General features: G+C 40.5%; 1 protein-coding gene across 1 annotated transcript in view; it reads right to left on the bottom strand.

Moving 5' to 3' along the window:
• Positions 1-24,344, bottom strand: part of KIF13B (kinesin family member 13B) — a gene marked incomplete at its 3' end in the record, with an annotated part of 184,320 nt that overhangs the window by 51,221 nt on the left and 108,755 nt on the right. The window contains exons 19-31 of the mRNA XM_079705977.1: positions 23,117-23,263; positions 21,793-21,942; positions 21,379-21,507; positions 16,335-16,505; positions 14,910-15,067; positions 13,517-13,649; positions 9,271-9,417; positions 8,626-8,655; positions 7,154-7,253; positions 5,970-6,096; positions 5,141-5,196; positions 3,439-3,563; positions 2,012-2,188 (exon numbers count right to left, since the gene is read on the bottom strand). Of these exons, the coding sequence (XP_079562103.1) occupies positions 2,012-2,188; positions 3,439-3,563; positions 5,141-5,196; positions 5,970-6,096; positions 7,154-7,253; positions 8,626-8,655; positions 9,271-9,417; positions 13,517-13,649; positions 14,910-15,067; positions 16,335-16,505; positions 21,379-21,507; positions 21,793-21,942; positions 23,117-23,263 (1,650 nt within the window). The remainder of the gene's footprint in view (positions 1-2,011; positions 2,189-3,438; positions 3,564-5,140; positions 5,197-5,969; positions 6,097-7,153; positions 7,254-8,625; positions 8,656-9,270; positions 9,418-13,516; positions 13,650-14,909; positions 15,068-16,334; positions 16,506-21,378; positions 21,508-21,792; positions 21,943-23,116; positions 23,264-24,344) is intronic.

The following is a 24,344-nucleotide window of genomic DNA, read 5'->3' on the forward strand; positions in this document are numbered from 1 at the left end:
CAAAGCAGGATCGTTATGAAGAATGATTTAAGAGTGCATGGTCATTGTTTATGCTGACTGCGCTCTTTGCACGGTTAAGAATTGAACTGTTGAATTAATGCATAGATGACTCATTTGAAGATGTTGCTAAGACTGAACATCCTGTAGAGGTTGAAGAGAGCACGGATGAGGGCAGAATATATTTGGTGAATAAGAATAAGAGAGAATATTAAACTGACACTGAACCTTTTTCCCTCATGCAAAAGCCAAGTAGGAAATAGGTAAAAACCCCCACACAGAATATGAAAAAAGCTGTTTGGTCTCAGAAGTACATATTTTCACAAACTTAATAATAATTCAGTGATCTTTAGTTAACTTTTTAAAAGATTTAACCTCTTAGAATGCAAGAGCCTCTTAGAATGCATTTATTTCATCCCTTCACTCTAGAGTCCAGACTTACAAGGTGGCACAATGGTTAGGAATCCGCTTACCAATGCAAGGGACATGGTTCGGGCCCTGGTCCAGGAAGATCCCACATGCTGCGGAGCACCTAAGCCCGTGCACCACAACTACTGAGCGTGCACCCTAGAGCCCGCAAGCCACAACCACTGAGCCCACATGCCACAACTACTGAAGCCCGCATGCCTACAGCCCGTGCTCCACAACAAGAGAAGCCCCCGCAGCGAGAAGCCCACGCACGGCAACCAAGAGTAGCCCCCGCTCACTGTAACTAGAGAAAGCCGGCGTGCAGCAACAAAGACCCAATGCAGCCAAAAATAAATAAATAAAATAAATAAATTTATTAAAAAAAAAAAAAGACTTCCGAGAAAAGGGAGACCAAGAAAAGAGTGAATGGGAGACACAGCATATACATACATCTACAGCTACCCCATGACCTGTATGTACTGATGCTGGATCGCCAAGCTAAAGAGCTGCAATTTTAACAGCATCACTGCCGGTCTTCATTCAAAGATTGATATCAGTGTGACATTTAGAACTAAAGATTAATTTTTAGGGGTGGAGATTACATCCAGGACTCTGTCAACCGTGACTGTACTCTTCTAAATGAAAAGATTTATTTTCATCTGTCCTGGTTTTAGCCAGTGTATTGAGAAGAATCCCTAGAATCAACCTCCCAAATTGTATCATTGCAGAACCAACAGCAGAAATCCTTTATATTCTTATCTAGCAGTTTTCTACTAAACAGGTTCATCCGGCACAAGGTCTTTCATAACCCAGCTGCAACTGTGTTGATGGCCCCAGCCGTGGCCTCTGAGGCACACCCTGTGCTTCTCACGGTCCCCAAGCTGCCACGCCCTTTCCTTCCTCACCACCTCTGCATGCATATTTCCTCCTCTCCGTGAAACAGCCAGCGACTCCTCGGCCTGCCAACCACCCCTGCCTGCAACGGAGCAGCTCACATGCCCCCTCCTCTTTGAAGCCTTCCCTGACTGCACTCTCACCCTCTGAGCTGCACTACCACAGTAGAAGAGAGTCGTCTGCTTATACACTCATAGGCCAGTGGACACTGGCTCTTTAAGGATGCAGATTATTTCTTATTCATCTTTTTACCCCAAAGCTTGACAGAGTACTCTCTCCAAATACACAATCAATGAGCCGGCAGAGGACTGAAAGAAAAGAAAGGCACAGAAAACGAAATGGTGAGCCGCACAGACAACAGCTCATCTGCGGTGAACACTCTCATCTTGTAAGACCCAGATGAAAAGTCAAAGACAGAAACAGTGAACTTCGCCTTGACAGGGCCCTAGGGCACCCAAAGGAAGGGCTGTGAGCTGTGACTCTGCAGTAACAAAGATTCAGGGTAACAATTCAGGGTCGTCTAGGAGGAAGTCAGGCTGACGGGTCCCAGGATTGAAGCAAGCACGGTTATAGGACAGCAAGAGTCACCTGAAAGAGAGAAGCTCAGAGCTTCACAGGGCCTGGGGGGAACAGGAGGCCAGAGTAATCCTTCCACAGCCCCGCCTTCGTGTCTGACCCAAAGTCATTTCTTCAACCAGGATCAATGACTCACCTGCCGGCCGTGAACACTGACACAAATGCGTTTGCGTAATACCAACTGCATGTCGGCCGGATGGCTGAGCTGGACCGTCACCCGCACGATGAGAAACACTCGCTCATCCGCGGGCGTGCCTTTACTCAGCTGAGGGCAGCTGTGCACTGCGGAGTCCCAGGAGGCTTCCGCTTTCACCTGCAGAGAAGACAGAACAGTCACCCCCTCCTCCTAAAACACAAAACCCCACAAGGAAACATCTTGGCTTGGGCTGAAGTGGAACAGGCCAGTCAATGAGTGCAGTTCTGCGAAGAGAACTGCCCCGGGAGACCATGGGAATCCCAGGATGTGGCCTCAGGCACCTACTCGGGGGACTACAGAGCAGGTTGTTCCTGGCCGGCAGCTAAAATTTATTTATTTTGAAAAATACTCAAACATAAAAGCTGCAAATTTAGTACAATGAACTCCTGTATTTCTTTCAGGTAGATTCACCACCTGTTAACATTTTGCCCTTTTCCGTCTCTCTCACACAAACACACACAGTACTGCTGTTGTTTTTTGGGTTTATTTTACTGAACCACTTTAGAGTAAGTTATAGACAGGTAACTCTGCATCCCTAAATGCTTCAGCAAGTATCTTCTAAGAGCAAGGACATCCTGTAACTTAACCATAGGACAATTATCATATTCAGGAATTTAACATCAATACAATACTACTATATAATACAGAGTCCATATTCAAATGTTTCAACTGTTCTGACCCAGGATCACAAACTGCATTTAGCTGTCCTGTTCTTTTACTACTTTCATCTAGGCTGGTTCCCCAGGCTTTCTTTGTCACTCATGGCACTGACTTATTAAAGAAGGACGCAGGTCCACGGTTTTACAGAATGCACCGCAGTTCAAGTTTTGCATCTTCAGGATACCACTCACTATGTGACGATGTGTCCTTCAAAGTATCACGTCGGCTTTCCTTCCTTAATATATTTTATAATTTTTCCAATATGCTCAAAATTAGAAAATAAGCCCCCAGTGTATACCCATCACTCAGATTCAAACATTATCATGTGGCTTCATCTATCCTTTTCCCCCCTTATTAAGAAGTCTTTACTAAAGCATTTCGAAGTCAATCCCACACACTGTGCCATTTTACCTCTATGTACTTCAGGAGCATTTCCCCAGAGAGCAGACCGCTGCTGACCTGAACTATGAATTACTAACAAAGATCCTTTACCAGGAGAAGAAGTAAAACAGTGAATGGATGTGATCTGATTGGTCTACTCCTTCTGGAAGTGGTTCGCTTCTTTCTGGAAATCATATTGAAAGGTTTTCATTTATATTTCTTGAGTAAGCACTGAAATGATTACCTTGCTGATTGTTTTCAAAGGCTCGTGGAAAGGTTAAAGAAACCACTTTTCATCCCGTCTTCCCGAGCTCTGCTTTACTTACCTCTCCATCATGCTGTCTGACAATCTGCAGTTCAAAGAACTCGTCCTCTTCTTCTCCAGTCAGGGTAGCATCCCATCCACCAGCTTCTGGGTCATCAAGATTATCCTGAGAGCTGAAATCATCAGCTAAAAGCAGAGAAGTTCCATTAAATATGGAGATCATTTTAAAGGATATAACCCCTACCAGCTAGATTTCAATGGGCTTTAGTAGTAGAATTCTCCTGCCTCAAATTTCATTTGCTTTTTGGCTCTGAAATCTTACATCACACAGATGATGACCATGAAACAGTTCACAGATCTCAGAGATGGAAAACGCCTCAAGAAGTTATCTAAATCCAATCTCCTACCTCCGTGCCTTATTTTACCTGGAAGGCAACTGAAGCCAAGAAACCCAAGAGGTTCCACCAGGTCAGCCCATAAATGTTAATGATAGGGTGAGAACCCCAATTCCCTGGCTTTTAGTGCACTGAAGAAATGAGAATGAGAGTGATCCCAATTGTCTGACAGTTAAGAAGCTGAAGGGCTGCCCTGTGGCCCTTTGGTTCTTCATTTCCAAGCCTGGCCCTCCCAACACTCCCTATGCATCCTAAGCTTGCAAGCAAACATTGAAAGTATTTCTTCTAGTACGTGGGCTTGTGTGGACCAAGAACGGGCATAGGCTGAACAGGGTGCTGCTCCTGTCTTGGAATATCCGTGCTAATAGGTCTTCTTGAAGCTTATTCTCTTCCACTTTGTAACCCTCCTACACACACACACCGCTCACCTATCTAGGAACCTCAGGTAAGAACAAGACAGAGTCGCCCTCAGTCTCCAAGGCTCAAGAGAACAAGGAAGAATAGAGCGCTGTGGCAATGCATTAAAACCCCGACAGGTGGATGTACGGTGCAAGTGGCTAAGGGCTCTTCTCTGACTCCATGTGTATATGAATAACTCTCACAGGTCCAAGTAAGCCAAGCAGCACAGGCCGCTAAATACCTGAGATGCTGTAACGCACTTTCAGGGCAGGAGAAAACCACTGAGGACATCCAAGCTTGTCTATTTAGGATGGTTCATTTTAATACACAGTTCTTCTGCAGATGCCTTTGGAATTTAAAGGCTGACTTTCAAACTTATTTTTAGCTCTTTAATCTACCTTTTCATTTTTATTCCCCTCCTCAGACAGAATATTTGTAAAATGTAGCCACATCCAAAATATTTTACATGAGGGGGAAAAATGACAGTTATTTAAAAAAAAATAGGCAATGCAGTGATGAATGATACAAGAACTCACAGATCAAGTGAGACATTCATTAGGTAATGCTAAGCAGACACCACATAAAAGAAACATGCTACATAAGCATCACTAGTTATTAGTCCTTTCTGGAGAGGAGTCCTCCTGAGGATGAAAGAAGAAAATATCTTAAGTGTGGAAAACATTACTGCCATCCTAGATTGATGGGAGAACAAAGCACACAAAGCAGTATGGGTTGTAGAATGAAATGTGAGAACACATCGTGATGAGACATACCTATCACTGTTAAAAAATATATATTATTCTTACAGGAAATTCATTCTTTGTCAAGGATTAGAGTCCTTTGGCACACATAAAACAGATCCAAACCTTAGGCTTACAGAATTGCCTAACTGCATACTTTGTTAGAATCTAAGTGTTATTTGGACACTAATTTGTCAGAGTTGCCTTCGGAAGGCACCTCTTAACTTACCATTTAAGTCAAGGAATATAACAGGAATGTGTGTTTCCATCCCAGGAACCGGCGTCCTAAAACATAACAAACAACAGCATCTCAGATAAAGCAGGCTTTCTCAGCGGCATGTGCTTCACGACTCAGCCTTCATACACTCAGAGCAATGACAGGTCAACCAATGATAATTCTGGGTACTGCATTAGCTATAATTTCACATCAGAGATGCCACAAAGACTTAACTGTCACTGCTGCTTCCTTTCTCTGGTGCTTCCATGTATAATTAGCATATGCTCTGATATCAGAACTTAGTCTTAGAAAACCCATATACCTGTTCATCACTGAAGTTGAAGCTCCCTTGTTTAAACGTACTTTCTTATAAAGTTATATACCTAAGGGCCCCATGTGGCTTAATTTACTATTTTTAATTTCTATAAAGCAGCAGAGAACATTTGCTGACAGTTCAGTTTAATCTAGTACCAAAATCAAAAACACCTGGTGATGCAATTTTATTATGACTGAATAGTCTTTTAAGGGAATGACCCAAGTAATTAACATATTAACTATTTTTTTAAATGAAAAAAAAAGTGCAATGGTACTAAATATTGATTTAGATTCCCAGAAATCTTAATTACTTGGGCCAAAAACAATATTACTTAATACAACAGTTTTAGGCCACAGTTATTCCAACTCATGAAAATAATTTAACACCTCCTCTAATTAAAACAACATTTTCCCCCACACGCTATGGCAAGTCATCCATTAATCAAAGCAGAGGCAACACTCATAGAGAAAGCGGGCAGCTCCGTGAGCACAGGGAACTTCAGAAGACACAGCACAGCACCCATACCATTCTGCTGGCGCCCCTGGAATCCCACTGCCGGCTGAGGGGACCATGACTGCGTTCCTCTCCTCAGTCAGAGTCAACCTCATCTCTAGTAGTTGAGCTTCACGGTCAGCATCATCCTCTGTTTTATCTAGAACATCAAGAATGAGGATCAAATACAGGTATCCCACTTCCTGCCTGCTGTTTACGCTTTGTCCTACGTTATCGACAGGATGTTCCTATATTCCACGTATTGGTTGAGGAGGGTTCACTAGCAACTTATTACTTCCCTAATTCGTGATAAAAAGCTCATGATAAAAAACTAACTATAGGGCTTCCCCGGTGGCGCGGTGGTTGAGAGTCCACCTGCCGATGCAGGGGGCCGGGTTCGTGCCCCGGTCCGGGAGGATCCCACGTGCCACGGAGCGGCTGGGCCCGTGAGCCATGGGCGCTGAGCCTGCGCATCTGGAGCCTGTGCTCCGCAACGGGAGAGGCCACAACAGTGAGAGGCCCGCGTACCGTAAAAAAAATAAAAATAAATAAAAAATAAAAAAAACTGGGGCTTCCCTGGTGGCGCAGTGGTTCAGAGTCCGCCTGCTGATGCAGGGGACGCGGGTTCGTGCCCCGGTTCGGGAGGATCCCACATGCCGTGGAGCGGCTGGGCCCGTGAGCCATGGCCACTGAGCCTGCGTGTCCAGAGCCTGTGCTCCGCAATGGGAGAGGCCACGACAGTGAGAAGCCCGCGTACCGCAAAAAATAAACAAACAAACAAACAAACAAAGAAATAAAACTAACTATAAGCTAGCGAGGCTGGTGTGCCCTCACAGAGAGGCCGTCTTCAGTTCATGGAAGGCATACGGTGGAACAGCACAGGAACGATCTCTTCAAGAGTCAGAGGGCTCAAGTGCCTCTGGACCAGAAATCAAGAAATGTTAGCATCTTCCTTTAGTTATTTTTGAGGGACAATGTCTACTGCACATACTCTATTTCCTCTTTGTTGGGGGAGAAGGGAGACCTATGCAAAGACATCCTTACAACTGGATAACTGTCCTTTTGAAAGGATGTGACACAAATAAGCGCCATTCCTATGTTCTCGCCATTCCCACTACTGACGTGTTCGTCTACTTTTATTTCATGTAACTGCAAATGGGAATTAACAGCACACTGATTTGGGGTGGGGGGGGAATGTTAGAAGTTGCTTTTCATACCATGTTTACTGACAAGCTTTTGCAGTTGTTGATCTAAGTACTCCTGACGCTTTGTTAACGCATTTAGCCATTTTCTTCGTAGTCTCTCTAAATCCCGATCCTAAAAGCAAACAAGGGGATTATAGTAAATATAATGTCAAGACAACATACCTGAAACTGATCCTCTATCTTACCTTACTCTAATATGCTTCAAAAATGTAAAGTATTATACGCTAACATTTTTATTACCACTACTAGTTGACTCCAACCATTATTCACAATAGAAACTTTCAGAAATTAAAGCATTACTGTACTACAGTAACACCATTTCTGAAAGGGCACTCTGCTAATCCAGAACCAGTTTTGTTTCTATCGGCTCAAAGGGTAGAACTCCAAGCACTCATGCAGCTGAGATCTTCTACAAGGTCTCTTTGCTGGATAAAAATCACAAATACTACTCGATAATCCTCAAATTTATATCCCTTAGAACCATCAGAAGAACTCTTCAGATTTCTTAACTACAGCCTTCAACATGTTTCACCAGTATCTACAAATCACGTAAATGCTTCTCTCCCTAGTTTCTGTGGGTTTTTCATTTTGCGGGGGGGGCGGCAGGCGGGATGTTACCAACAGACTAACAGCTCTACCGGTCAACACCTGACTGTGCGCCCATCTTACCTCATTTCTTTCTGTAATAAAGTTAGGTGACTGGGTAGATCAGTGGAATGCTGAGCATATTGGGAGTATCTGGATTTCACTAAGGCACTTAACCAAATAGCTCATGACATTCTTGTGGACAAGAAGGAGAAATGTGCAATGGATCTACTTGGAAGAAATTATAGAAGACTGAAACATCACATCCAGAGAATAGTGATTAGCGGAATAACGTCAGCTTAAAAGAAGTCCCTACGGTTGTGCCACAGGACTCTGTATTTAACCCTCAATACTTTTATCAGCAACTTATAGGAAAGCAGACATTTTTATCCAATTAGAATGAAGCCAAATCAGGAGGGTGACTGCACTGGCTGACATAATCAGGATCCGAAGAGCTCTGACAGCGCTAAACGATGACTAAGCAGACTCACAAAATAAAATTTATCAGACGTAAACAAAATCTTGCAGGAGATTAGGGAAAGGGCGGTGCGGGGAGGAAGTAGGGAAAGGAGACCCTGCTTAAAGTATGGAAAATACCTAAGGGGCGTGGCTTGACAGAAGCCAAGTCTGCAACAGCTCTTCCAGGGAAAAAGGAGAGGACAAGTGAAAGCAAGAGGACCTGAAGGATGGGTCTGCAGAGGCCTGGACGGGCAGCTCCAGGTTTGGAAAAGGATAAGTCACAAATGATTGTTCCCTTCTCTGCTTTAACTTGAGACAAAGCAATATTTGAATCAAAACGAATTGTGTAGTTACTAAGTAACAGTATGGCAAGACTCAGGAATGTGTAATTTAGTACTTTAATCAAGCTTATTTGACTAGGATAACCCGTGCTTCATTACCTGGTAACTGTCCATGTCCTCCTCTTCCTCCTAAGAGAAAAAACATATTATGCAGAGCTGAAACAATCATTTATCCAAGAATCAGACTACGCTAAACAAGCCTGAATCTTTTCCCATACTTTATATTTTCTAATTTAACGAATACGCTTTTTCATCTCCCACCCACACTCACCCTCACTCTGGGTTTTACAGTTTTCAGGGAGTTGGAGTGAAACCTTGAGCTTCTCATAGGAAAGTGAAGAACCTCATTTGACCTTTTCAGGGAGCTAGTACAATACTCTCCCCCTGCTGGGCTTATAGTCCCACTCCCCAGGGGAAATCAAACACCTGCTGGCAAATAGTCTTTATGAGCCAGCAGGGGGTTTCTGCAGAGGGGTGGGGAGGGCAGAAATCAGGCACGGAGGAGCTCCTTGAGGCTGAGATGTTTTAACCCTCAGTTTGCCGTGTACCAGGGAAAACCAACAAGCTGGTGCAGTGGTTCCACACAAATGCAATACAGTTTAAAAAAAAAAAAGAAAGAAAGAAAGAAAAGAAAAAACGGTATCCAAAGAAATAAAATACTGAAAGAGTTGTTTGTGCAAGGCAGTTTTCTGACAGGTTCCAAAAGACTCTCTTGTCTGGCTGGGTCTGTCAACAGAGACTTACATGGATGGTTTCATGAGTCTTGGGCGATCTCGGCGCCCTGACTTTTACACATCCAATGCCAACAGACAATATACATTCTTCCATCAGCGGTAATGTCCCAGACTCCTGCACAGACTTCACTTCCACTTGGACTCGCCGGGACTGCCCCTGTATCACAGACAATTTTAAGAGTTTCTCAAAATCGGTTTGATTCCCAAAAATTTGGTTTAGAGAGACCCCTACAGGCTGATGTTCAGAAAAGCATATTTATCTTTAGAGATGTTATCTCACCATATCTTACATGTTTAGTAGTAAAGTACAAATTCAAAAACTAATCAGGAACAAATATATGGCTTAGATATTTTTTCCAACAAAAGAAAAACTTTAAAACAATCTAACAAAGGAAATGCAAAAGGCTAGACAATATAAAATGTTCCACTTACTAATAAGCAAATTAAAATAAGCATGAAACACCTTTATTTTCACTTAATAAGCTAGCAATTATCTTTTTAAAAGGCAATTTACAATATTGCCCAAAGTTTACAAAAAAGGCAATCACATACACTGTTGGTGGGAATATAAATCGGTAAGGCTTTCTGCAGGGCAATTTGCCTTAAAAAAATAAGTATCCCTTGGCCCAGCAATTCAACTTTCTAGGAACCTGTTTTAAGTAAATAATCATATATGTACATAAAGAATCTTACAGCAATGTTAAGAATAACAAGAAATTAGAAGCAAATTAAATGTATAACATTGATAACTGCTTAAACTATAGTATATTAATGAAATATTTACATGGTCATTAAAATATTGCTATAGAAAAACATACATGATATATAAGTTAAAGAGTACAGTGACAGATGTTAACTAGACTTCTTTTACAAAAGCAGATTACCAAAGCCAGTATATATAGTATGATCCACTTTAAAAAAATAAGCAATCAGAACAATAAGAATGATTACACTATCCTGAATTCACTGATCTCATCCCAAAATAAAATAATTTTAAGTCAAGTTGCAAAATGAAGAATTGATCAGAGAGAAACTGTTCCTTCTTTAAGCATGTTTTCACAATAAACACTATGTGACTTTGAATATTTATAATGAAGTAATTTTTAAAAGAAAATTCCCAGTATCTGCAATCACTGACTTGAAAGTTGGTTTATAAATTTTAGGAATGTAAAATAGAATTTGAAAAACAGAATCTGAACATGTAATTTCAAGTCAGTTACCCTTCCCCTCTTCCATTGGATTTTAATTCCCAAGAGCTTTGTATCATCAGGAAAATCAGCTTAGGCAATGATTGATCCTATCAGGCTAGATTTAAAGAGATGGGTTGCAGATGTCTTTAATATTTTCCAAGGACTATGCATCAGAAATTTTGTGCAAAGAGTAACTCAGAAAACATTTTAATTGTCTGAAACAGTTTAGTCATTTCAATCAGCTACCTTTGGTTTTCACTTTGCCTGAGACAGCAAGTGACCTATTCTGAATGTGTGCCCAAACGTGAAGGGTGAATGAAGTACCTATACTTTGGGGGAGAATGCAGGATAAAGAGAGAGAAAAATGGAGGGAAAAGATCCATTAATGGCTTAATGTTTCACAGAAAAGCTTTGAACAGCTTTACGAATACTTAAACTATTAGACTGAACTTCTTGTAACTGCCGATATTGGACCATTTTTTAACTACAAAACTAGCAAATGCATGCAGTTAATCTAATCAGTTCTCCTCTGCTACTTTCCTGTTGGAGAACAATAGGTTCCAATTTTGAAATGTATTGAGTTCTAATAAGTCTACCATCCAAGGCCCTCCATGAACTAGCTGCCCCAAGCCTCTGTAACCTCTTCTGTTACTGTTTCTAGCTCTTCCTACAAGTTACTGATACTTTCTACCCAAACTTACCTAATTCCACCCTCTATCTTTATTCCTGCCATTTATATATGAAGAACCCTTCCAACATGATTCTTTCACCACCCAGGTCAAGATGCACATCCTTCAAAAAAGCCTTTCCTGATATACCCAAGATATCTTTGAACACTTTTAGTAAAGGTTGCCAGAAGTGTGAAAAACCCTTAAATATTCAATTTATACTAAACCACAGAAAATTATCTGGTCTTGCCTTCTGGGAGATGAAGAATTTCTAAGGCATCCAAAGAGGATATATATAGTTTTAACAGATGTTCAGGAAAAGATGCTCTTCACACCCTTAGGAATCCTATTTTATGTATATATCTCACACTATAATTTAAACTAATTTCCTTTTGCTTTTAGTGCCTTGTCTATACATGAATGGATTTGCTAAAATTCATTTGCTAGGGTCAGAGAACAAGCGCTTATCATTTTCCTCCTCCTGAGACATTCAGAAACTTATTTAAGCCAACTTTCTTTTTCCTTTAACCTTTTCTCATATTTTGCTTTGAATGATTTCAACATTCATTTTCTTGAGCCATTCTAATATTTTACTATTGTTTTAAAGTATGGAAACTATCACAGGCAATAATATTCTACTAAATGTTGACTTCATGTAAAGAATAGCAAACAAGAGTATTTCTAAGTCTTACATGTAAATTCTATTAAGATACTCTCTCTCATCTTTAATTTGCAGCACAGATACTACAGATCACCTCTGTCTGGGGCTAAGGGACAAGTCCCACACGTGTCTCTGCTGTACTGGTTTCTGGCAGGTATTCACATCTACCTATAGCTGCATTGACTTAACGTGTCCTATGTTAAGTAAGACAGAAAAGATATTTGGTCCTTGTCCTCAGTTCCTGGCACAGAGCTCCTAAAACTCTTGGAATTTCCTTAATGATAAAGGTGATAGGTGCGTCTTTTAACGATGTGACTCTTCATTTGGTGACTCTAGGCAGATCCCTAGGGGGCTTCAGGATTGGGGCTGGTTGCCAGGAAGACCAAGCCTTGATCAGAAGGTTGGAACTTTCAGCCCTACGCCAAAACCTCAGGGAGAGAGAAAAAAGGGGCTAGAGATGGGGTTAATCACCAAAGGCCAATGCTGTCATCCACCATGCCTACGAAACGGAACATCCATAAAAACCTACTAACGATGGGGTTAGAGCTTCCTGGCTGGTGAACAGGTCAGGTGCTGGGAAGCCGGCACAGCCGGAGAGGACACGGGAGCTCCTCATCCTTCCTCCACACCTTACCCCATGCAGCTCTTCCGCTTGGCTGTTCCTGAGTTGTATCTTTTACAGTAAACTGGTAACAGTAAGCAAAGGGCTTTCCTGAGTTTTGTGAGTCATTCCAGCAAACTATGAAACCTGAGAGTTGCGGGAACCCTCAACTGTAGCCAAGTCGGACAGAAATGTGGGTGACCTGGGGCCCTGATACTTGCAGCTGGCGTCTGAAGTGAGGGCAGTCCTGTGTAAGTCTGGGCCCTTAAACCTGTGCAGTTGATGCTCGCTCTGGGTAGTTAGGGTCCAAACTGAACTGAATTACAAGACACCCAGTTGGTGCCTGCAGAGAAGCAGAGAACTGGTGGGTATCAGAGGGAAGAACACTTCTCATCTCCCATGTATCAAGCACTGGGCTCCATATACAGTATTTCTAATCCTCACAATAACCCTACAAAGTTGGTGTCATCACCCCCTCCACTTTACACCTGAGGAAAGGTTCCGGGAGGTAACTGAACTTGCTCACGGATATACAGCTAGGCCATGGGACAGCCAGAACCAAACCCCAGAATGTTAGACTCTGAAGTGCTTGTTCTTTCTGCCATGTCACATGGCCTCTCCTTGTCTTTATAAATGTTCTAATGCTGCTTGATACGTTTGTTTTATTTCCTACAGTTCAATTCTAAGTCACGTTAAAGCTTATCTTTTTCTTTTTTAAAAAAAATATTTATTTATTTGGTCGCACTGGGTCTTAGTTGCAGCAGGTGGGCTCCTTAGTTGTGGCTTGCTGGCTCCTTAGTTGCGGCATGCATGTGGGATCTAGTTCCCTTGACCAGGGATCGAACCCGGAACCCCTGTGCACTGGGAGCGCAAGTCTTATCCACTGTGCCACCAGGGGAGTCCCCAAAGCTTACCTTTTTCTTACTTAAACTTCACAGAAGCTGGTTTTAAATACTGTAAACAGCTTTATTTTTGAAAATGAAAGAAAATACACATGAAGTGAGAGAAAACTTTAATATAATAAATGGTCTTGGCCAATCTAGATTTCATTATCCCTGATGTTTCTGCTAAAAGGAATCCAATATTAACCTTTACAACACCAAAGAATTCAATGTTAACATTAAAAATTTCATTACCTGCCGGAGTTGGAAGATTCCACCTGTTGGCACATCCTTTGCAGGAATTACCTCTACAGGGCAGTATTCACCATTCTCATTCTGTTCCAAGATTTGAACCCAGAATTCCACTTTCCTGGTGACTTCGCTCCATCTAGGAAATAGTTGAAGTTCTTGGAAAATCATACATTTCTATTTCAATACAGGCAGCTTAGGATCCTACACATGAGAATTAACAATGAAAATAACCTCCAAACAGAATAACTCAGTAGAATTATCTGTAGTTCAGTGAGTAATACACAAATACATACTGGCAAATGTAATTAAAAGCAAAGTTCAACAAACAACATCAGAACTAAAAATGATGCCTTTATTTCATTCAAAAAGGTATGATAATTACAAATCTATTTCAAAGTGGTTATTCAAAAATGTAAACATTGTTATCAGAAGTAAGTTGCAGTGATTATCTCTTCATACACAAAGGTAGTGCTGTATGCTTTAGTGACTTGACAAGTACCTCTGTTGAGGTCAATAAGAGAATCAAGAAAAAAAATCCCAATGTCTAATTTGGCATTTGGTAAAACTTTCTAAATACAAAAAAAAGAAGAAAAATTGCTTCTCATCTATAATTAGATGCAGTACAAATATATGTTCTTTCAGTCTTTTCCTTTTAACTCTTCTGTTTAAAATCCTGGTCAACAAGTAAGCCTTCCTCCTTCCATGATTAATGCTGCTTGAAAAGAACTTTGAGCTAAAGATAGAATAAGTAAGGGACTTCTCTGGTGGCGCAGTGGTTAAGAGTCCACCTGCCAATGCAGGGGACACAGGTTCGAGCCCTGGTCCAGGAGGATCCCACATGCTGCGGAGCAACTAAGCCCGTGCGCCACAACTACTGAGCCTGAGTGCCACAACTACTGAAGTCCGCGTGCCGAGCCAGTGCTCCACAACAAAGGAGGCCACCGCAATGAGAAGCCCGCACACCGCAACGAAGAGTAGCCCCCGCTCACCACAACTAGAGAAAGCCCGCACGCAGTAACGAAGACCCAACACAGCCAAAAATAAATAAATAAATTTATTTTTTAAAAAAAGTAAACCTGAATTCCAGAGTATATCTTGATCCATTTTCTCTACAGATGATTAATTAGAAGTATTTCATAATGATAAGCAACCTATTCTCCAAAAATTCATTTCACACTTTATTCTTAACTACCTATTTCTTAACTTCTTCCCATCACTCTCCAAAGTTCACTCCTCCAAGGAAGTTTAACTGTGCTGTTAATACCGTGGACATGACACCGGCTATTACTGGAATACTGGTAATGCTCAGGAAGGGGTAACCTTTATAAATGGTAATATTAATCTCTAGCAATTTTTTAAAATTATAAATGGAATCAGATGGATATCTAAAATTCACCTGTCCCGAAGACTGCGTGTTTTTGCTTGGATAATCCCCAAATCCCACAGGGTTGGGTTTTTCCGAGGATCATTCATCTTATGGCCATAGACTTCAATTGCCAAAGCCCCTTCTGAAAGATGCTCGATAAAGTCTTCAGTGATGCCAACAGAAAATTCCTGAAAGGAAGTAAGTACAGAAGAAGAAAACACCTTCTGGTGACCTTACCATTACTTACACCTGACATATCCTCACTTCATTATGGAGAAGAGAAATAGAATGTTTTAGCCATAGGACAAAACTGTCATCCAACACCCATAATGAATGCTCAGATGGCCCAAGGTTCTTAACTCTGATTTTTAAAAAACTTTTCACCTTGAAAATCTATTGTGAAAGACCAGCACTGTCTTCTATTTTGTTAGCAATATTTTGGGAGCTATTTTTGAAAGTATAAATAATTATATTAAGAATGACAACAATGATCTACATCTTGATATAAAAGTTATTACATCCAGTAAGGCAGCAGTGTGTTGGAAAAACAATTTTTTCCAGTTTTTAGGAAGTTAACTATCTCCAATAATGAGAGAGAAAGGAAATAAATACTGATCATCAGTGCAAATAATCACCTATTTTAAAAAAATTCTCCTATCTGTCCATCTTTGTAAGATAGATGTAAAACAGCCTCTTGCAATAATCAGGATTAAGCTCTAAAAAAGTTTATTTTAAAAAGTCATAGAATCTCTCTCTCTCGTTCTTGATCTTTAGCACAACAAAAGTATTTCTGTTTTAAACAGATTAGAAAGAGACCTCTCTCGGAAAAAAAAAAATGAGATGGCTCAAGTGAGATAAAGTAGAAAAAGAGAATCTAGAATCTGACAGTCGCGGCTCTGCTAGTTACTAGCCATGGGCAAATGACCTCTGAACCGACTTCTTCAGCTAAAAAAAGCACTGTCATCAAATGCAACTGTGGGAAAGAGCAAATGAAAGAATCACAAAGTGCTGAACAGAGCGTTAGGGGCTCCACAATGCTAGTTCTTGTCTCTCTTCTATCTTCACTTTCTCTAAAACACTGGTTTCCTAACCTTCCCAGATGACAGTTTCTCCAGTAACTCATATAAAACATGGATTCCTTTGGAGAAGGGTAGACGTATGTACGTATATATAGTCACACAAAAGTTAACTTTTGATGCTGGAGGAGTTACATGCACTGACACTATAGTTTTGCTTTTTCCCCCAGGTTTACAGCGATATAATTGACATATAACGTTGTGTAAGTTTAACATGTACATACAGTATGTTGATGGCACTTTAATCTTTGACTCCAACCCCACTCTAAGAAACTGATCCAAGACACAGACTGGTACCAAATTACTCAACAAAATATGGGCTGCTTTTTGTTTTGACCTGAGTAATTAAAGGCTGCCCCAGTCTGGAAAACACACTTACACTGCAATGATCAAAGACAACCATGCACTGAGGTTCCTTGATGACAGGAGAGGATGAGGTATCCACCTCGGGTGCAACAATTACCGGCTCCTGTTGATCCCAGAAGTTGTATTTGCAGAATACAAAGTGGGACAGATGCTGTGGCAAGCCAGTGGCTTGAAGGAGTTTAACCTGAAGGAAAAGGGAGACTGTTTTTAACTCAGAAAGTTTCAAGAAGTACTTTGAGTCAGAGACACAGGCTCTAGTCCTGACTGTGTCACTAACAGTTGGTTTACGTTGACCAAATCTCATTCAACCTGGGCTGTATTTTTGCATCTGTGAAATGTCATATTTAGTGAGAGGTTGACACAAGGTATCAGTAACTTGACTATATACAAGTGGACATTTTAAAGCATTTACAGGCTGATGAAGAACATTTAAAATTCTAGTTTTTTATATCATCATCATCATCATCTTCGGAAGAAGAATGTTCTCAAACATCAGCACCATTGAATCATACAAACTCGGCCAACTATGGATAATACGGCCCAAGGACACAAGATTGTTAAGAATGATGAATGAAGAATGAAAACAGTGTGCATACCAGTAAGCAGTAAATATTCAGAAAAGGGAAAAAAACCATTTATTTGATATTTTAATGTATAAAAAAGAACAAGGTTCTCAATTGGAATGTTACTTGCTACTAGAGCGTTTTTGGAAAACTTTAAAAGCATCAGGAATGTATACTCTGAAGATCTGGAGGGGTGAACGGAGGAGACAAAAGATGGTGACTGCTGACCATTCTCTGCAGCGATGTGTGCGATGCCTTCTCCGTGCAGATTCAGGGAGGAGGGCCAGATCAAAAGAAATGTGCCCTGGACTGCTGGGGTGTGGGGTTTTGTGATAACTACGTACGATTACAGAAGTATGTGTTTCATCAGACCCAAACGCCCCCAGAAGAAACGCCTATAACAGATTTTAAAGCAGCCAATAGTCTAACTATTTCTTTTGGCAGGCAGTGTCAGGTTGATTTTTAACTTGGACTTTTGTGATAAGTTGTGGAGGAAACTAAGTCCTAAAATTAACTAAGCTATATTCTGATTTCATAATCCATGAGGCCAACCTTCATGAGACTGCACACTGATCATTGATCACGCTCTTAACCTGGTCGCTTCTTACATGTTGTATGACGCACTCTAAACCTCCAGTACATAAAATTAACAAAAACAGATTTGAGTATGTGGCAGAAGTTTACATAGTTTAGCAACCACAAATGCTCTTACTGTTTAACGAAGTATTAATAATGACACAGGAAATCATGCAAAGCAGACGACTATTTTCTTCTATAATGGGTAAGCAACAGATGGGCACTCCTGCTATTATTCACTTTTTCCTGTGATGGCATAGAGTTTGAAACATCTAGATAGCAATTGCCAGGCTATGAAAGACAGATTGACTAACACATTTTATTTGTCCAAACCAAACAGAGTAATTAGTATTCAGCAATTAATTTTTCATTAAATTTTAAAAACCATCCCCTTTTCATTAAGTGTTTAACATGCTTATTATATTCTTTAAGATGAGGCAATGTGGTATTTGGGAATATTGCAATATTCTGGAGTACAAAGATCTAAATAAAAATTTCTGCCACTTATTAGCTTCTGTTTATGAGCAAGTTACTTAAATTCTTAGGCTTAGTTTTTCTCCTCTGGAAAACAGGATAGCTACCTAATGATAGATGTGTGAGGACTAACCATACCAATGAAATACAATGAATGAAATCACTACCAGGCATTACGTGGATGGATGTTCAATACATACTTCTCTGTGACTGAATTCCAACTGAAAGCTAATTTTCTTTCTTAGAAATCAACCTCAATTTTAAGATTGAAATAAATAAGAAAGCAAGGTTTCATATGCTGAACTCTCCCCTATAGGCAACTCCTCAGGAATGAGACTGCAGGAATAAAGAATATCAGGAATGATCTAGAACATAGGTTTAAGTTTTTGCATGAAGAAACCAAAATCACCACCAGGTGTCAGAATACCACAGACTTCAACTTGCCACTGCTCAAGACCTACAGCCCAGAAATGTTGGGAGACACTGATGTTGTTCGCAGTTTTAAAATATACTAATTTTATTTAATGTAATTAAAATGATCAATATGTTAATATGTGCATACTTTTTTTCATCACAGAAAAATAAATCTAGTCTTCTTTTAAGGGCCAGTGATACTCATCACCTGTGATATCTTAAGTGTCCCCAAACTGGTATCTTTTGTTTTTTTCCCCACCAATATTTTATTACCATACAGTTTATTTGTCTTCCTCCTTTTACACAAAAGGCTATTACACACTCAGAATATGGTGTCTAAAAACCACTCCCCACTGAAAGGAATCCAGTTCCTTGGAGAAACGGTCTGGGACAAGGAATGTACAGTCTGCGTCACACCAGAGCAGGAAAGCTGGCACAGTCTATGAGGGTTAGGGTTGTATCAAAGGACTCAAGAGCCACCCGAAGAGGCCTCCACGGGCCAAAGATGGGATCGTCTGAGCTTCGATATAGGTAATAAATACAATGGATCAAAACACACCAAGTATATTTAAATCCAAGAGTTCATAATGATACGAAGACCAAACCAAAAAAACCTCACTTGTCGCTTCTGCATAGTAGTAGGAAGACCAATCCATTATTTTGAAAACTAGTGAATAAAGGGAGAGAATGGAGCATTCACCCCGCCTTTTAGATACAAATTGTACCTCTGAATAGCAAAATAGTTGACAGTAGGAAGATTCACTCTACAGAATTCCAGCTAATAAATGAAGGGATGATAGAATTATTTTTTCTAACTCCTAATGAAATACCTAGGTAATAACCATCAACGATTGCTAACATCCCCAAAAGAGAACCAGACATGATGTGCCTTCTGATGGAAGACACCTCACCCTGTAAAGGATCTCGCCCCTCCCCTTCCCCATAGGTCACCTTTATATCTAACTCCCAATTTACAGCAAATACACCTTAACACAGTAAATAAGACCAATCAGAAAAATCCAGACTATGAGAAAACACATGATGACAATGCAGTTTCTACAATAAACAAATTGCAGGGTGAGAGAGAGAGAGAGAGGTCAAGCAGGAGGGAGCAAGCATAAGGGCCAGAGCCTAAAGATTAAAATATAAAATAGACTGAAGACACCAAGACGACCAGGGAAACTGACTGGATATTTCATGATGTTAAAAAAGTATTCATTCTTGATCATGATATCCTGGCTAGGTTGGTTTTTTAAAAGTCCTCTTCTTTGGGAGATACATATACTAAACTATTCTTGAAGAAATATGATGTCTGGGATTGCTTCAAAATAATCCAAGGGAAGGGGACAGCGGAGAAGCAGCTTGTGTATATGACGAAACAAGACTGACCATGAGTTGATAGTCGAGGGAGGATGAATGGGGGTCAATGACACTCTCCTACTTTTCTATGTGTTTGATATCTTCCATAAAAAATCTTAATACATTTTAACTTCATTAAAAAAAAAAAAAAAAGCCTAAGTTACCCAGTGACAAAGATACATTTCCCAAGTGAGACAGTACCCTCCTATGTTACTTCACTAATGGTAACTTTCACACAGGTTGCATTTCTGGTCCATCCCCTTTAAAGCGGGCCATTATGAGTCAGCAAGGCTATATCTCCCCATCTTTGATAATCATATAACCTCAAAGGAAATGTTCTGAAATCGAGTACAGTACAAAGACTCACCTTTTAGTGAATTAAGAATACTTCCCCCTCACACGGAAGCAATGGACTGTCAATTACTAATTGAGGCCTCCTAAATATATGCAAAGACCTACGGAAGTGGCCCAACTCTAACAGCTTGAGCTGCCCCATACCTGTAGCTGATGCCTAACTTACTCCTTTCAAAACGAAACTCAATTCTAGAAGTATTTCCTGAGCTACAAGCCTGGACCTAGGATAGACTATGAAATCAGAGTGAAGCGTGGGCTTCCTGGCCTCACCTTTTAATGGCCTCCTCACTCACACACAGTGTCTAAGCCCCTTGCTGATCTCTTGTCTTCAAAAACCTTTAAAGTGGTTCCTGGGTGATTCTCAACCCATGGCACCCTGGCCCACCAGAGTGTGCCTGGAAATGCACGATGGGATGTTCTCCTTGTCGTAATGAGTGAAGAGGCGGCCCTACCTGTGCTGACCTAACACGTGCCCAGCAACCACCCGTGACGATACCACAGCCCCCTAGGGAGAGGACAGCTTTACATAACATGCTCTCCTTCAAGTTCACTCTGAGTCTCATCTCTCCAGAAATATCCCTCAGACCTCACTATGTTCATTCATTGATGACCCCTACGCTGTGTCCCAGAACAACTCCTATCTACCCCTCTCAGAGCACACGGGTCACACAATACTGGAGTCCTCTGTTTACCTCTGCGTCCCCCAAAGGTGCATACCAACTACACAGGTTGCTCCCTAGACAGCAGGAGTCCTGCCTTACTCATCTGCATATTCCCAGCGCCTGGCACAGTGTCTCACAGACAATACTCAACACACAGTTCAGGAACAGCGTGCATGGGAAGAGCAGAGGGGAAAGGGTCTGGGGCAAGGACAGGATGGGGCAGCACGAGCAAAGGCATGCTCCTGAAGAGGAGACAAGAAACACGGGAAGACCGTGTGAAGAGTGGCCTAGGCGGCTGCCTAGCAATAGCGCCAGGGCTGGGACACGCCTGCAGCATCAGAAGAGGCCCAAAAGGAGGAGGCAACCTGTGTGAGTTCAGATAAACTCAAATTCACATAATTTCAGAGCAGAACAGCCCAAAAGAAAGAGGTGACTTATCCAAGGGGTCACAGAAGAAGGCAGTGGAAATACCTGGCTACCTGGAATGTCAGGAAAATGTGATGAAATACGGTCTCTAGAACACTAAATACTAAAGATTTATTTAGAGACAGATATTTTCAAAATTTGAAAAAGGACACGGTATTTACTGTCTAAATACCCACAATCCTCAGAACCAGCTACACTTCTACTACTTCTAAAGGAAAGTGGGCCTTACCATGCACACGAGTTTGTTCTCCTGGGTCTCCTTATCAAAGGACGCATCCGCAGCATCATCACCTCCCGCAATTCTCTCCCCGATGTCACCACTAATGCGCATCACCTCTACGTGCAGCCGGCCTGCCACCTACAGCAGTGGGGACAAAAGCAGATCCTTTCTCCAGATTTTGTTCTTTCCTCTGTTGTTGAGTCAAGTGGTTAGCTTAGTGGTATAACAGGTTCTACCAGTTACTTTTCCTCAAAGTATCTATTTGGAATAATCACCATCCAGCAGTATGGAAACACAGATATTAATAATACACATAGATAATGCTTGTTGTTATTGACGAAAAATTATGACAATTTACTATCACTACCCTGCTGTTTCTTGAACTGTTCTCTGTGGGACACAAGACACGAGGAGAAAACTAACCTCTCCTTTCTGGTTGATGATTGGAACAGCATATTGTAACTTTGCATCATAGAAGAGGGACTCCAGGAAGACATTAGCCACCCCAATGAGACTGTGATTTTCCTGCTCATCATAGAACGGATCTGCACGCTTGAAGTAAGACCGTATCACCTTTAAAGAGATTTGAAACGTACAGCTTCAGAAAATCTCTTAAAATAAACGAATTCAACCTACCACTTTTTGATGCAGTCTAATAAAGTCATTAAACTTAGCCGAAGTATAGCATTGTACTGCATGCACACACACACGCACGCACACACACTCTACCTCATTCCCACTTAGAATGGTGGTCAGCACCCTTCACCCATGAGAAAGCAATCCCAATAACACATCATTACTTTCATCATTTCTTCTCCCTTACATGGAAATCTTGCTGTGAAAATAGAGAAAGCATACACTGACTAGAAAAATCAGCAGAGTGTACAAAAGTACTCTATTTTTCATTCACATCTATTCCACCTGTTCCTACCAAATCATTAGACACGCTGCTGCTAATGAGAGGTGACCCCCTTACAAGAGTGTGGTTTGCTTGTTATTTGTTGTTAATGTTACTTCATTTCTAAGTTGAAATAGGAGAGGAATACAGAAGAAAATGGAAAAAAATGTTTTAAGGAAAAAATGTCATCTAACTATAAGAAGTCATTTTTATTGACGAACATTTTTACAAAACAAGAGGCTAAGGAAGTAAACAATTCTATGGGGCCCTAGGACCAGCAGTGTTGAAAATATGTAAAAAATATACATAATTCATACTTCTATTTTAAATAGGTACAAGCACACGGCTGACCTAAATGAGCAAACCTGAAACGTGAGGAGGGAGTACCAGAGTTCAGATCTATGGCACCTGCTTTAGGATCAAAACGCCTTCAAAAAATGTTCCTAATAGTGTAAATATTAAGGTACCACTGATGTTCAGTTCAAAAAACAGAAGTTGTAGTTTTGTTATCTGCAACGTTAAAATGTGTTGAGAAATGTGAAGAGAGATAATAAGGCCTGAGTAAAACCATGCGAGACAGATACACTTAACACCAACAGAAGCCAGAACAAACATAGAAGATTCTACCAGAAATCCAGAGAACACAAATGTGGAGAAGAGAAGATGCCAGAAAAATAGGTTATTAAAATTCTTGACTAGCTAAACAATTGACAGGATTAAAATAAGTATTGTATTTATAAAACAAGATATTTTGGTAAAATGAACAGTTCTTCCCTAAAATGGGCAGGCTCATTCTTGAGTGGTTCCTTCTGTGACTATCAGTTAAGTAATTTTTCTCAAATAACTTACTGGGGTATCTTCTTCACACTCCTTCCACTCCTGATAAAGATCTCTCATATCCAATAACCTGTTGTCCAGTTTTTCCAAAGACCAAATCTGCTTCCCTTTTCCTTTTCTTCTCACTTGGATGGCTGGTTCACTAAGGAGAGAGCCTCGCTGTGAAGACAGTAAAAGTGGCGTTGGGAAGCACAGGGATATCTATGCATCGCAGACATCAACCCCAACATTCTATACCCACCAGTCAAATGTCATCGACTAAAATGGAAACTGTATCATTCTTTAATCTGTTCAGTGCAGAACTTCCCAGAAATCTTACAAGCTTAATATAACCTCTTTCTCTCTAACTGCAGTCAAAATTTAAATTTAAGTATAAATCTAAATTTAAACTTAAATCCCAGAAAAGTAGACCATGTCTACAGGGAAGTCAAAAATGTTTTATTCAGGACATCATATGACCAAAGAGTATCAGTGGGTAGGAAGAGAGTCATAAGCACTGAATGGGAAGGGAAAGTTTGTGGGATGGATGGTAAAGAATTTTTACCTTTCAAATGTTTGAATTTTAAAAAATTTCTGAATGGCTAAGTATCTTAAAGTGATACAAAACGCAAATGATTAAAAGAGTAAGCTGTGAAAAGTATCCTATTTACCCATTTGGAGGCAATAAATGATACCAACTTCCAAATATACATAGTTTGAATTTATTATTAAGACGGTACAGAACTAGGTAGAGATGCTGGTTGCACAACACTGTGAATGTACTACATGCCACTGAATTGTTCACTTTAATTAATTTTATGTTACATGAATTTCACCTCAAAAAAAATAGTACTCATTTAAGTTTTTCTAGCTTAGAAAAGCAACGTGCTTTTAATGTAGAAAAAATGTTTAAACGTTTTGAAATCACAAAGTAGAAAATAAAAATGCCCCTGTAGATCTCCCCCAGAGAGATGTACCTATCAGATATCTAATCAACTGAGGTTTACCGGAAATTTTTTAAACTGTTCTGATACGTCTACTTAGAACTTTGGAGAATTATGAAGGATGTCAATGTTGCCTTAACATCTTGCCTATAATCAGTTCCAAAGAAACAGAATTTACATAACGAAGCAAGGATTTTAGAATTCTGAAGTTCAAAAATTACCATTCTCTCGCATACTGCAAAGGCCCTTGTACCTTATATTCAGCCAGCTAGGGAAACGAATATCTGAATACAAAATTCTACCCAATCCATCAAAAA

Source organism: Hyperoodon ampullatus (assembly GCF_949752795.1).
Source record: "Hyperoodon ampullatus genome assembly, chromosome: 6".
Classification (NCBI taxonomy): Eukaryota; Metazoa; Chordata; class Mammalia; order Artiodactyla; family Ziphiidae; genus Hyperoodon; species Hyperoodon ampullatus.